At 40.2% G+C, this 16,110-nt stretch overlaps 1 protein-coding gene across 4 annotated transcripts in view; it reads right to left on the bottom strand.

The window, feature by feature from the left end:
- Nucleotides 1–15,902, bottom strand: part of ntng1a (netrin g1a) — a 102,272-nt gene extending 86,370 nt beyond the window's left edge. For 3 of the 4 annotated variants that reach the window (XR_009767359.1, XM_061666123.1, XM_061666126.1), the window contains exons 1-2: nt 14,193–14,663; nt 7,058–7,657 (exon numbers count right to left, since the gene is read on the bottom strand). Coding sequence is in view for 3 of the 4 variants with exons in the window: in XM_061666123.1 (XP_061522107.1) it covers nt 7,058–7,306 (249 nt within the window). In the remaining variant the exon portion in view is untranslated. Of the gene's footprint in view, nt 1–7,057; nt 7,658–14,192; nt 14,664–15,680 lie in introns of those variants that run through there. The other variant, XM_061666125.1, reaches the window with a different exon arrangement.
- Between the last annotated feature and the right edge of the window lie 208 nt (nt 15,903–16,110).

Here is a 16,110-nt window from a genome sequence, read left to right as displayed (position 1 = left end):
ACTATCAAACCTAACTATCAAAACGGTTGGTTTATAGGAATCAGAGTGTTCAAAAAGGTAACAATGGTGAACAACCCTCACGACTCCACTTAGCAAGCTTTCATTTGACACATATTACACATTAGACAACTGGTTTGACGAGCACTAGAAGATAAAAAATCTGCTCGAAGTGGATGCTGTTGAGGTGGTTTGATAGTTAAATGATAGACAATTTCCATCCATGCATTTATGCATCCATTTCCTGCTGTTCATCCTGTTGAGGGTCACGGTGAGCCACAGCCTATCCCAGCGGGCTCTGGACCTGTCAATCAGGACACATTTAGACAAACAACCACTCAAATTCACAATCACACCAATTAGAAATTTAGAGTACATGTGGTACTCGGTTTATAGTACTCGGTTTATAGTACCACATATGACATTTCAAGGTAACGAATGGCACACAATAAATTACATTACGCAGCGGTGTAAGAATACTTGCTCAACTTACTGTTTTGATCACTTTGATTGTTTTATATTTATGACCTCGAAGTGCTTTTATCAGATATTGACTGTAACTATGACTTTACTACTGTGTTAACATAGGTGATAGACTACGACGTGTTCCAACTATAAATCTGGGTTATGTCGCCACCATCGTCACGGAACTCCGTCATAAACCGAGGACACCCTGTACTTAATTAACCTTTTAGGAATGTGCGAAGAAACCAGAAAACCTGGAGAAAACTATTCTTTTCTAACTCCGAACCGCTTGGTGTGAGGCAGAGGTGCTAGCCACGTTTCATTTGCCAGCCTACACTGTTTCCACCAACACCAAATGGATTTCTGAAACTGTTTTATTTGTGATTCTTTGAATATTGGAGTTTAGCACAGACCAGATAAAAAAAAAATAAAAAATAAAAAACAACAATTAAACTGAGACTGTCACCAAAAGACGAGTATGGTTACATGTGACTAGATAACCCGGCTATGCTGAAGTTGAAAAAGGACAAAAGTCATTGTCGGCAGGCAGCCCATCCCAGCCGGCAAAAGACAGACTCTACACAACAATAGGTCAGCTACACAACAGTAATTTATGTAAATCACTACATTACCAATGCTCCCTCACGACTAAACGTGTTTTGTTATATGTTGTGTCTTCAGTTAGGAGGCAAAAAGACAAGATCTTGTTAGATCAAAAACAATATGTTTTTAAGAGAGCTATTGACAGTTCATTTGAACTGCATGATTATTTATTGAAATCGGTGTCACCAATACAAATAAAAGTGTTGTTCAATATCACTTATTCATATGGAAGTAATGTCTGTTTATTCAAGTTAGGTGACTGATAAATACAAGCAATATGCACTTGTCAGTAAAATGTATACATTGTATGCATGTTATATAATACATTTCAATTAATAATTTTTAATATTCCCAATGTACTGTATATTGTATTTTCAGTTTTCATCTGTTTTTTTAATCATAACTAATCTACAGCAGTAGTGGGAAGTAGCAGGCGTACATAAAATTTACATTGGATAAAACATTTGAGCCTCGTGCAATCATCAAAATGTGCATCCATGTTCGAGAACTCTCAAAATAATAAATTACCTGTCTACTACTGTAAGCTTTGTCTCTTTGGAAGTACATGAGCTCTGACTAATACAGGACAAAATGGTCACGTCAGCAACCTCCCGTGTAATTAAACCTATTTTAATACTTGGGCGAATCAGCTGATTCTCAGTAACTACCTCGTAACATATGCATTATTTAGTCCTTGTTGAGTCAGCCAACAAACTTCAGCCTTTAAGACATTACAGGGTTCCCCTAAACGTGTCATTTTGAAACAAAAACTGCTGTGCAACTTTAATATTTTCAGGAAATAAAAAGCTGTTTTGCGGCTTTGACTAGACTATTATAATTAGAATGTTGACTTGTGTGTAGTTATGTAAAACAAACAAAAAATACCCTTCCTAGTGTGTATAAAATCTGTTGATGTAGTGGAAAATCACATGTGTGTAATGAAATACCACCATTTTAAATTTTAAATGCACCGAAGTGAATTATTGATTCATTCATTCATTCATTTTCCGTACCGCTTATCCTCACTAGGGTCAAGGGCGTGCTGGAGCCTGTCTCAGCTGACTCTGGCCGAGAGGCGAGGTGCATCCTGAACTGGTGGCCATCCATTCGCAGGGGACATATAAACAAACAGTCACGCTCACAGTCACACCTACGGGCAATTTAGGGTCTTCAATCAACCTACCCTGCATGTTTTTGGGATGTGGAAGGAAACCAGAGTACCCAGAGAAAATCCACGCAGGCACGGGGAGAACATGCAAACTCCACATAGGCGAGGCCGGATTTGAATCCGGGTCCTTAGAACTGTGAGACAGATGTGCTAACCAGTCGTCCATCGTGCCGCCAAAAAGTGAATTAACAAAATAAATTAAATCTAGTGAATTAATTAGTCATGTCAACAGTCAAGTTTAATGGTACACTCGCTGGGTGTGAATGTCAGTGTGAATTGTTTTCGGTCTCTATATGTTTACTATGAATGACTGCTGACCAGTCCAGTATGTAGTCTGATTTCAGCCAGGGTTCGGGTTAAAAAATATATATATATATGTTTAAAATATAATATCAGCCTTCGCGTACTTGCTGATGGGAGCGGTCATTTCTAGGTCTTTTCACTCTGTGTGACGTGTAGTCGCCAGTTCCGGCTTATTATGCAGCTTTATTTACTTAGAAAACCATACAGAGTTCATAAATATTCAGCAACGACAAGTTACATATCGTCGCTGTCGGGCAGAATCCTCGCATCTCCAAGATCACTACTTTTCAGGAAATCGGGAAACAAATGTTAATCAGAGTACTGTGTTTTGACTAGTGCTAGCACTTGCAGTGTATTCTTGCTTTTTTAAAAAAAATCATTTAGTTCCCCTTGAAAGCAATAACAGATAAGCTCTGCACTTTTCAAGGGTCCAAAAAAATGGTATATATTTATATTTTTATTTCAGTTGATCAAAACAAGTTATGTTGTCACATTCTAATTATCTTGTCATATGACATGATACTTTTGGTGATAGCTTCTGCTCTCAACTCTGGAGTAATGGAGTTTATCCTCCTCTTTCATGACGAATAATACGTTTCATAAACTCAAGGCTCCTCTGCTGAATGTTTTGCAGTTTCAATCATCCAAATGTTTGAGATTGTGCAACCTGTCAGTGCTATTAAAGGCCAGGCATTTAACTTGAGGGGACAGCAGGATCTCATATGATGGTCGACTTGTGTCGCAGAGTTCAAAGATTGGCATCTTATTGCTATTTGAAAGGTCGCGGGGCTGAAACAGAAAAAGCCGTCAAGGTGTGTATGTGTGTGGCGTGTGTGACGCAGCCTTCCTCTATCCATGACCCAGGGATGAAGGCCAGACATAACAAGACATATATAAGCACCACACCTTCCAGCTACTCCACTGCCACACTCTCATATCCAACTTGATGTCTGTTACTTTCAGTTTGACAGACACAACCCTGTAAAAATGTGCCAGATTGGACGAATGTTAAATCAATTACCACGATGACAATTTTTTTTAATAACACAGTGTCATGGTAATTGTGCTGAATCTACAATGATGCTTCTTGTGATTCAAACAAATCACTGTGGGCATTGCAGCATTATTTTGGCACTACAGCGGGAATATCACAGGTAAATGTTATGGTGTTGATTTGGAGCCTGCTCGCGATAAACATTGCAGAGAATTGGACTGCGTTGTAATTGGCATGTGTCATGTGTGACAATTATTAGTGTAATTTCAAATGATTGGAAGAGAGAGAGGAGACATCGAAGCTACCCGCTGCCTTTTTAATTGAAGCGCTTATCACATTGCCTGCTGTAGACACAGAGGCAACAGGATGGCGTCGACGCTCAGTAATTAAATAAGCGTTCATCCAACTGTTTAAATGCTGGCAGTGATAGCAATAATAACGTACTCTGTTTCATTTGTGTATCCAGTGAAGCCTGCGACATACATGAATCCTGCCCAACCGTGATGCATTTTGTCCATCACAGAGTTGTAGTGTTTGGCCTCATTTTCTGTAGTGTTTTGGCTTCATTCTGGTCATGGGTGAGCTAGAGCCAGAAGACAGAAGTCTGTTTTATTTGTTGTTAGTATAACTCTATAACACCTGTTATTCTCAAACTCAAAAAGCTTTGATCCTTGTCCATATCCTCACTCTGGATAATATTTTTAATGTGAGATTGACATCAGTGAAAAGTGATGAAATATGGTGTATTTAACTCCAATATTAACCAATATTGTTTGTAGCTGAGGAGTATGACCCATGGATGAACTGACTTTTGTTCATGATCTGGATTTAGGCTCTAGAAACAAAACATTATTGTGACATTCTGTAACTCTTAAATTGACATATCTTAATGAAATATGGCGTATATAGATTTGATATTGCCCAATGAGAAATCAACAGTCTAATGAACATAACTCAAAATGTTGTAAATTACCAATAATATCCGGGGTGTACTTTCAGAAAGACAAATTAACCTTTGATCCAGATAAGTTACTGCAAACAAGAGTTGAACAATGTGATACATTTGACAAGACAGTTCCTCCTGTCCTTAATGGACATTTTTGCGCTGTCCCAGAAAATACAGTTTTCAGGCTTCTGATTGGCCAATATGGCCTCACAGTACTGGACTTCAGCACAATCTGTTGTTTGACAGCCTGTTAATGGGTTTTGATGTGGACAGATATTTCTTATCTTAAACATAAAAAGAGACATGCAACATTTTCAAAAATACCTGTGGAAGTGTGGACATTGCGTAAAATATGTCCAGCAGGATAATGTGCCGAATGAATAAAATACATTATCTACCGGTACATGTTGAATTATTCACATTTCCGAGTCTCCATCATGGCCCACTGAGGAGATATTAGCTACTCAGTCACAGAGTGCGTCGCACATAGTCCTCTGGGTCTCTGGCTCCCTGATGCTTTCTTCTTCTCCAATCTCTCAATCACTTGCTTATCTTTGTCCTCTGCATTTTGTTAACCCCCCTCCGTTTTCTGTCTCTCTCCCTCAGCTGACTTTCTGCTGACGACTACTCGCGTCTATTTATATTCCTCGAGTTACTACTTTTTTTCCTGGAAAATCTCACTAATTATCTAAAGAGCTCTTGAAGCTATCGAGGCTCTGTGCCTGTTCTTAGAGAATCTTGGACTTGCAGGACAGACCAAAATTGATTCATCATTTAGCAATCTGGGGCGACCGGATTTGAGCTTCAAAATGAAAAGGACCCCAAATTAGGTGGAAGCTGGTTTGCTAATTAAAATACTTGACCTAATATGCATCATTTTATTTTCAGCTCCACAAGGAGTTAGGGATTTTCTTGATTGCAAGATCATTTGCAGATGCACCCCAGAGGTCTTCAAAGCTAATCAACCAATCACTGCTTTTAGGCCACTTCAACTATTTTCTTGCTAAGTATGCATGAGAATTACTGTACCTAAAGCAGTACAGGCAGATTATAAACTTGCTGAGTTAATTAGTATCTTATAATTGCATTTTTTTAAATCATCAACTGAGAGAAATTATTATTTTTTTGGGACACAAAATGCTCCCAACAATATTTACGAAATGGTGCTTGGTGTTGTTACCCAGTACCCATGAATATTGTTCTCAGACTTTGAATTTGTGTACAAAATAATTGGACGGGACAATTGCACCTTTTCAGAAAAGATCTAGATACAGTAATAATGAATGTCCTGCAAGCAAATGCAAGCTTAGAGTAAAGTCAATGTATGCTACCGGGCATCCTCCAATTGTTCATTATACAGGGAGTCATCAGTTTACGACCTAGTTCCATTCCTACAATGGAGGCATAACCAGAATTTCTAGGTTGGAATACACCGTAGTCTATCAATAACCTACGGTAATGCATAAGTAAAGTAATTATTACAGTAAAGGTATGTATGAAAAATACTAGTAGGCTATTATTATAAAGCAAACAAAGTTATGAAAGGAGTAAGTACGGTCGTAACTGAGTGTGCCTTCTTCCATATTCGTAAGCCGCTGTGCAAACTTGTTCCATATGCACCGTTCGTAACGTCAAAACCTCATACCATCGTAAACTGAGGACCCCACATGTTGTAAATGGATCTGTACCATAAAAGTTGTTTTACAAAACAATGAAACGATCCATATAAAAATGAAACTGTTAACTGTTTTTGACAATTACTAAATGTCATATTTCTATGTATGTATGTATTTCTCTTCAGCACTGCTACAGATTCACTACATTTTAATGTGATCTACATAGGACTGCAACCAGTGTTCTGTGCATACAAAAAACACTTGATAGTATCCCCCTGTTGGATACAATTAATATACAGTATGTAAAGGTACATTAGGTTATGTAATTTGACACACGATGGTTAACACTCGTTAGTTTGGGGAAAAGTTGTTGTGTGGATTGTGATTGAATCTGGAAAGTGACAGAACATGGATGAAAATGACTAAGCAATCTCAAAGTTGACCATCAAATGATGTGATAGCCAGAAAGAGAATATTCATATATATAATTTCCACTCACTACACAGATTTTGACTGTATATTTTTGTAAAAATACTGTGAGTATTATAAGACAATGCAATGAATGCTTTACAGACAATGGTTACTCTTAATTCTTTAAATACACGTTTGTGCTCCCGATTTAATGTCATTCCTGCTTTTGTATGTTGACTTTGTTAGTTATGGTTGCATTACTGCAGCCGTACTACTTAGGAAATGGTGTTTGTTTTCCCTGCCAAAATCACATTATGCTGCGCTTTGTGTGAGTAATCAGTGTCAACAACACATTGAGGAGCAGCTCTCCAAATATCAGAACATGACGTCAGTCGGCTTCCTTGTCTTTAGCCACATTAATGCAACACAGGCTTTGGAATTGTCTGTCACTACTTTGAGGATAGAACAAATCGATCCATTGTGCAATAAGCTGCTAAACATTTGTATTTTACTCCGAAGTTTACATAAAGGCTTCTCTGCATACACGGACTCACCAGTGCACAGTATGTCTCAGGTGGATTTCCACAGGTGATGTTCGGTGGATCCAGCATAACCTTCAGGTACTTCGTCATGTCTGCCGCCTCTGGCTGGCAGGCCATGTAGTCCCAGGTTAGTCCTTCATCTGAGTAGACCTGGGATTTGCACACGTCATAGTGGCCCCACGCTGCAGGGTAGTGCTGCATGGCGGCTTGGCAAACACCATTCCACAACACCTGCAGCGTCAATGCCAAATAGAGATGCATGACTGGTCCTCTCTCAGCCCCTTTTCTTGGAGCTGGATCTCCTTGTAAAGACTTATGATCAAGGGTCCCCTATTCTATTTCCACTTCCACTGACAGCAACTCATTCAACGGGAATTGAGAGACATGCCTTTCTCGGTGATTTAGAGGCGTCTTCTTTTTTTTATTATTATTATTTCTGTCTCTCGAGGGTTAACAGCCCATTGAGAAGAGGACAAGATTGAGGAGGCTGGTGGCAAAGCGGGAGGCGAGAAAGCGATAGCCCTTTGACGTGTTGATAAGACAATGTGTGACAGGTCTCCTCAGCTTGTCTGGCTGTCAGTCATTGTGCTCCTCCTGTGTGATGTTCTGGAACTGTGGAGAAATGAGAAACAGAGATTGGGGATGAATATACCTCCTTTATGAGGGCAAGGAATGCAAGTGAGTGACATTATTTGGCACCATTGTGAGGATAAATACAAAGAAGTCGGTTTTTGTTGACCAATTTAAGAGAAAATGGACTGGATTGGATTGAATTATTATGTATTAAGTATACACCGCACTGAGCAATGAAGAAATACGTTTTGTGTAATCGTAAGTCAAAGTCAGTGGGGTATGATTTTAAAAAGATGTTTATTAATGAGCTTGTAATGTGAAATGCTGTCGAGCTGCAGCAATTCAAATCATTTGCTTTTTCCCTGTGGGGTGAATGCATACCGATAATCAGGCCAAATTGGAGCATTCCCCCATTCTGACTCATGTCAGCAAAGGCCCCATTAGCAGATGTCTTTAAAAGATTATCCTAAACCGCAACTTGTCGTGTTGAATGTTTGTATAATGTATCCACCAACACATTCACAACAATAACAATGACAAGGAGTAACGTTTGCTACTGTAATGTGTTTAGCAGATGAGCTAACAGTTAGCCAAGCTTCTTTTCGATCTTTTTGCTGCTTTTTTCCTTCTTTTGATGGCCTGTGGCACCATGATGCCAATCAAAGGTCAGTCTTGGCACTACAATAGAGATCTCATTTGGGGGAGGAGCCTCGCGATTATTGATGGAGATATCATTTTGTGTGCGGTGTGCTGTGTTGGTTGTCTTTTGAGTACATCACAACCTGTAACAGTGTTAAGAGCACATACTGTACTCCTTTCTTTCTCAGTCACTTGTTGAGAGGACAAAGTATTGAAATAAACATTTTGTTTATTTGTTTATTAAGATTTATTTAACATTTGCATTGAATCTTAAATGTTTGTTTCGGCATAGTCTTTTGTTTTATTCAAAACAGCAAAGCAAACTATCGCATTATTATTAATAAAGCTCAGCTAAGAAAATGTGCATGTAGTAGGTCTATTGATTGGGGTGTGATCTGTTTTTAAGTTTATCATTTCTACATATGTCCATATTTTTCAGTGGTGGCCACGTTGTTTTCTACAAGAAAAACCTCTTCTACTTTTCTGCCAAAGTGTTTCCAAAACATGACATGCATGATGGAAGGTCTCGTCTACAATCACAGGGGCACCTGGCGTGCCTTGGGGTATTTCTGTCACAATAGACATAGTACAACTCCTCTTCTCTGCTCTGAGAGCAGAACAGTTCTCTGTGCCTCCCACTGGGATGAAATGAATTACAGCGATGGGAGTGGTGATATCCACTGTCGCCGGTGGAAGCATGTGTTTAAAAAACATGCCTCTTGACATGAGTACACCATGACAAAGTAGGCTGAAAGGCAATCGATGCCATGGAATCGGCAAAACAAGCAAAATCATGATGACATTGCATGTACTATCACTGGACACTTCATTAGGTACACCTGCACAATCTCAATCGATCCAAGAACTGTGTTGAGCAAAAATATAATGATAAGATTTAGCTAATAAGAGTACCTAATTATGTTGCTTAATTGTGTGTGTGTATCCAATGTTAAGATAATATGGGAAATAATTCATTGCTCTTTAATACTAATTGAAGTCAATAAAAAAGTCCTTAGGTTTCTACAGTATCTCTCCTGGCTAGCCTGGAAATGGATGGATGAAGTGGCTGGCTGTTTAAGCTGCTGCACCCACGACCCGACCCCAAATAAGCGTAAGAAAATGGATGGATGGATGGATGGATGGATGGATGTTTCGTAATGCTTGTGAATCTCCCACTCAGTCAGAACCACCGCAATAAATCAGTTGGTTTAGCAACCAGCATTGGGATGGAGACAGGTCATATTGTACGGTTATAAGGGATCAATTGCAATCCATGCGGTCAAGTCGCAGTCATTTGGTACAAACACACACAATGATCAATACGAGCAAGTTCAGAGAAAATCTGGTGACAGCGCGATCATGAAAGCTGACATCATCTAGAACTAAAATCATCAGTCAATGAGAGTATGGAGAAAGACTGTACTGGATGATGAGACAGACCAAAATCAAGTTGTTGGATGTTTTAAAGGGATGAGAGGTTAAGGGACCCCTTATATGTAAAATAATAAAATGTGAATGGGCGAGAAGTCAACGGGTGGGGAAGCAGCCAATTATCCAGAAGAACTCTTGACCGAGCTCCCTGTCTCCCATTAGGAGACATACTATTATGGTGTTAAGGGGCACGCTAAAGAGCTCCCCGGATTGGTGACTGCATGTGTGTAAATGTGCATGCGTGTGATATACTTTCAATCCGAATAATAAAGCAATAGACACTCCAGCCCCGCTCTTCCCTTCTTACTCCCTGCTTATAACCCTACGTAAACCCAAAGAAGTTGGGTGAAGCATAGGCAGTACCAGATTGTAATAAGAACTGACTTTTTCTCCTGGCTCCATCTGAATCATTGTCAAGGTTCGAGCATAATAAATGGCATGCCACCAGTAGGGTTTAAAAATTCCACGACGGTTGCAACTTTCCATGGAGTTAATGACATCGTGTAGAATTGAATAAGAAGAGATTATAATTTACTTAAATTAACTTAAATAAACTAGTAATGTAAAACATTCTGATTAGTCTATGAGAGGAAACTTGTCAATGTTTTTGGTAAACATATTTTATTGGTTCATATTGATTAAAAGCATGAAAGAAAGGGTATCCAAACTTTGGCCTGCACGCCATACCTGGTTCGCAGCTCAGTTTTTACGGGTTCAACATTCACATATTAAACTTGTGGTTATCTACACTTTATTTCTTACATTCGACATTGGGTGGCACTGCTCCAAAAAGGAAGGAACAATGACTAGAAAAAAGAGTAGTGTGAAATGTAATCTAACAAGCATATCGGAGAATGTTCCAGACATGTTGGGGAAAAGATGAGGTGTGACTGTTGAGTATGCAAGGATGGTATTGCAATAAATAAAGACAATTTTCAGACATTTTACAGGATAAAAAATATAATAATAATAAAAAATAAATAAAATAGAACGTTGAGTACATGTCGAGGGGACCCCAGAAAGCAGATGGACAGTAGCCTACTCGCTCAACTAATTTCACGATGGCCAACTAAGCCAGCTTTTAGGGTAAAACGTGAAACCTTCTTCTGAGAGTGATTTCATTAGACAGTGCTTCACTAAAGTCACACAATTCCACAATATTAGCTTGCCCACAAACACGGACACACAGTAAAAGTAAAGAACAATACAATTTTACTCAATCACATTTACCATGCGAACAGATGAAAGGGACACAATTTAATTGTAGGGGAGATGAGATTTTTTTGCATTACCGAGGAGCTGCTTGATATGGGACGTCTGAACACCACTACGCAACAACAATGGGTAAGTGACTTATTGGAGTGTAGACTGTATATGTGTAAATTAACCCGAAAACCTAAGCATAGTTTAGGTTTTTTTAGGTTTAGGTTCGCTCTTCCCAGGGAAACAGCAATACCATACCCGTTTGGATTCTACAATTTTCAGATGCTTCACTGTGATCATAGTTGTTGACACAGCATACATCTCACATAACCCAGCATGACATCATCTCCTTATGCGCTATGAGTCATTGACAATGGCTGAAAGGGAGGGCGGCACTATTACTTCACAATTAAACAAATTAGTAATGCCCAATACTTTCAAAACAAGTCTACTCCCAGGTCACGGAGGACAGGCTCAGCACAAACGAAGCTGGAGGTAAGGTGAGGCACAGATACGAGGAATGTATCCCCACCTTCTTATTTTTAATTTCACGCATTTTATGCACTTTCAAGGGCAATTTCTGACACAGCTTCTGTCCTGCCTCTTTTACTTTCATCTTTCCTGCCTCTTCCCGTTTCATATTCTCCACCAGTTTCTCAGAAGAGGATAAACACAAGAGAGGGAAGGGCAGAAAGACAGGAGGGCAGACAGTCAGAGGTAGATGAAAGATAGATAAGGATAGAAGCTTCCGTCTGCTCTGCTCACCAGATTCATCCTCGCATCTGAGCTGTTAATAACCTGCCAATATAGGACCGCAATCCTCATGAATAAACATGTTAAGAGTGGCGCTTGGCCCTGCAAACATGACAGCCATACCATTCCTGTGGTACACACCTATAATGCAAGCCTAGGGCTTGCCTTGGAGTCAGCTCATCACGTATCCACTTTTTAAAATGTCGGCGCCTACAAGTGGCTGCCTTATGAACTTTTAATCATGTCAGCCCATGGCAAATGGATACAGTGCTGACGGCTGTTTAAGTGCCTGAGAAGTTGGCTGGTGGATGGAAAGGTCGGTGGGGTAGTGCTGTACAGCCCGTTTCCAGGCTGCATTTCAATCATATTGTTGTTAGATCTCTTGTTAAAGCGTATCCCGAAAAAATGCCAATTGGGTTTTGGTATCACATATTTCAGAGAACCCTCAACCTTGACAGGAAACCGAAATTAAAAAAATAGTGTTGGTTTTGTGGGAATAATGACAAACAAGCATTCACTCTAAACACGACTGAAAGACTGTACAGTACTTTTGTTGTTATGATGTGAATACTGAAAGGTAAGCAGTAGCACTAGTTCTGTTATGTATCAGTTTTTGCTTATTCTAATCAGTCTGTGAATGGTGAGACAAGTATTCAGACATATTAATATATATATATATATATATATATATATATATATATATATATGTGTGTATATATATATATATACACACTTCTCTTTACTTAAATGATATGCTGTGTATGATTTGTATTAATCGGCAATAGTCCTCCATTCATTTCTTGTGACAGTGTCTCAATCAATTCGACACAATCAAAGAACACAATGTGCGCTTGTCCGGGACTGAGCTAAAAAAAGTAATACTTCAGAAAAGATTTTCTGTAAGAGGATGAAATGTGACAGGATGGATAGAAACACAATCGTGCGGCAACTATGTCATGACATCTTTGGAAATACTTTTTTGTTTTTAATACTTTTGCTATGATGTCATTCCTATGCTGCTCACAGTACATCCATACATGGTATCCATCAAGAGACTCTTATGTTGCGATGTAAACCAGCCCAACAGTCCTCAATTCAGCTCTTTCTTTGGCTTTTCATCTCAATGTCAGGGTCTGCTGTTAGTGGCACAAGGTCCAGTTACAGGACATACTGCATCTAAGCCTCCTCACATCCAGGATCAAGTGCAACCACGTGTCTGAGGTGTTTGAGGCAATCAATGTGCTAAAGATACACTTCACTTGCCTTCACTGGCCTCCTCCGTCTGCCATTGTACTCTATCGGTGACTTTTGTCATCCTAAACACACGGCCGTCCTCCCTTAAGTGTCCTGGTCTGACACAGTGCACTCTGTTTGTGCAGGAGCAGCACTTTTGATGGGGCGACATGGTGACGCTGCTCCAAGTTTGAGTCGAGAGCCCCCAGGCGTCAGTTACTCCAGCGCCACATACGAGTGACAGCGAGAACCCACCCCACCCCTGACTCTGTCTCTCCTCAGCACCAAGCATAGCTCTCTTTGCGACACAGGAACACCTAATGCATAATTAAAGACACTTTTCCTAAAAGGCAATATGCACATTACTCTGAAACCACAGTGACAAGCCTAGATGCTCAAAACATTCCACTTTTTAGCTGTAAGGAAGGTGCTCACTGAAATAGCTTGCACCAAGCAGGAAATAGCGTGAAGAAGCCAGAAAAAGAAACAAAGGTGGGTACAGAGCAAATTGCAGAACAAAATTACTTGACAGAAAGGCAGCTAGAGTTCATCTTTTCAATGTATGCCTTCTTTCATTTATCCAAATGACCAAGTCCTGTTTGTCACATAGCCTAAAAGTAACATCAAAACAACTCAAAGGCCTGAAGAAAAAGAAAAATTGAGACATTTATTTTTTTTTTTTTAAATTTTTTTAAAAAGGTGAAAATCTGGGTTTTGATTTCATACTGAAATATAAGATTTTTAAACAAAAAAATTCAGAGTGAAGTAAATGGTTGCCTTCAAGCTGAACCCTGAGGTTTGAACCCTAATTTTGAAGCTATTAGTTTATGGTAATTATCAGCAGTTATCCACCTAAAATATGAATTATTGTTGAGCATAATCCAACACAAGTAATAATTTATTTCATTCATACCACGCAGCCCCAATGTTTTGTATGACTCAATTAAAGCACTGTCAAACATGCATTTCAATAAGATGGTAAACGAAATCACCTGTTTAAAATATACCAAGGGAGGTCTAACTGTAATTGGAAGCTCAAATGATGACAAATGAATGTCATACCAGGCGGCTGCACAAGAGACAGATGCAATTATGCGTGATCGATGACGAAAACGACGATGACTTCCACAAGGGGGCGCCACAAAAGGAATTAGAAGAAATAGTGCTGGACGTGAACTTGTTTTTTCTTTAAAAAAAATCAATCAATCAATCAATCAATCAAAATAAATAAATCTTCTCCTGTTAATGATACTACGCGATCATCCATGAACACTTTCCCTAAACAACTTTAACAGGAAAAACTAAGTAAACTTACAAGCGTCGAAGTCCACTCATGTGCTCTCCAAGGTCCCCGCGCTCATCAACAAGTTCGGAGCGGCGGCAGAATGATCATGAATGAAGAATGAAGCGTTTTAAGACGCGCTCTTGCACGAGCCGGAATGCGATGAGTTCGCACGTCAGTCTCAGCGGGCTCGCTGCGCGCAACACCATCGCTCTATTTGGACCATCGAGAGGATTGTCCTGCCACGCGCGCATAAATGGCTGCTGGCCGTCCCGGGGGCTCTCTCGGCACCGCGCGTCATGCAAACCGGAGCACTTCTGGACACGAGCTCCGAAGCCAAAGTGTCCATCATAGTCCCATTCCAGGTGTCACTCCATCGCGTATCGAGGTGAGACACCAACAAACTTCAATTTCCCTCCCGAGTTCTAGACACGCTCTCGAATCTCATCACAATCCCTTCACTTTCGTGGCTGACAATGCAAGATGTGGCGACGAGGAGGATGCTGCGCTCCCGGGCGCACGCTCGGCTTTGCAACTCCTCCACACGCACCTATGGGTGGTCTCTCCCCTCCCCACCCAACCGGCTTCTCCTGCCTTTTCTCCACCGCGCAAAGCATCCTCCCCACCCAGGCGTGCATCCACCCACGCGCACGCACGCTATCATTTTTTTGAGACACGCAGTGCAAAATACTAATTATAATAATAACAATTAAAAAAAACATACTGTGAACTGTAACGTACTCGAGTCAAAATAAAATCAATAATAAATAAACCTTGATAACATATGAATGAATATTGGGGTGAAAATGCGAATGTAGTATATTCACAGAGCAAAATATAGTTGACGAATAACTGTGGACGTGTTAAACATTCAGTTATTACATTGGACTCTATAGGGCTAAAATTGGGGCTATTTTTATTGTGAAGCACAGAGGTGTTAAAGTGCGTAAAAAATACGCCGTTACTGAGGGGCCAAAACATCAAAACAGAAGAAGGATTCAAAATGTCGCCTTTTTAACAGCAATTTGTTGTGGTTACTCGAGAAAGTCAATGACTTGTAAAGAGTTGCTATATGAAAAACAAAAAAACAAAACAAAAAAAAGTTTGTGTGAGTATCACCGGGCAGAAAAAAAAAATCAACATTGGGAACAGTATGGCAACATTTGAGCATTTGATACGATTTGATATATATATATATATAATGCAAAAGAATATTATGGTAAAATATATACATTTGCCCCCCCCCCCCCCCCCCCCCAAAAAAAAAAAACGTGCCGCGCTTGCTAAATTAATAACGCATTTTCACAGAGGTAATGCATAAACTTCAACAGTTACAGTCGAAAAGGCACCGTTTCAGCAGATCAGCAGGAATATAATAAAGCATGTATTGAAATAAGTTTGCATGATTAAAATTGTCACCTGACCACGACTCGTAATCACCTCCCCCAATCTGAAAAGTTGACCAACATCCGCTGAAGACGCGATTGGATGGGAACGAAAAGCGCCGTGCGAGCCTCTCACCTTGGTCTCAGAGCCCCGTGGAGAGCCGGCCATGCCGCCTGTTGCGAACCGCCTAAATCCCATTTAAGACATGTCAACCAGGTGCCACCATGCAGCTCGCTTCCGCCCTTCGCGTCGGATGGAAAGGAGAGCTTCCAGTCGCGACTCACCTAAAAGCAGCCACGCGGGTGCAGACAACAGAGGTGGAAAAAATACATTTCTATGTTTGAACGGTTCAAAAAGCCGTGCAATTGTTTCAAAGTTTGTAGAAATGTGGAGGCTGCCGGATGCAAACATTCCAAGTGGCACTGGTGGGGGGGCGCGAGGTGGGGTATGAAGCGTCAGAGGCGCAGAGCGAGCGAGCGGAGTGGCTGCACGCATGCATGCAGACATTGAGAGGCTTTGACAGCTCAAGTTGATTTTCTTTGCAGACAGCAGCTGCTTGGAGCCA

The sequence above is a fragment of the Phycodurus eques genome, chromosome 21 (assembly GCF_024500275.1).
Source record: "Phycodurus eques isolate BA_2022a chromosome 21, UOR_Pequ_1.1, whole genome shotgun sequence".
Classification (NCBI taxonomy): Eukaryota; Metazoa; Chordata; class Actinopteri; order Syngnathiformes; family Syngnathidae; genus Phycodurus; species Phycodurus eques.
This window is presented reverse-complemented; position numbering and strand designations above follow the sequence as displayed.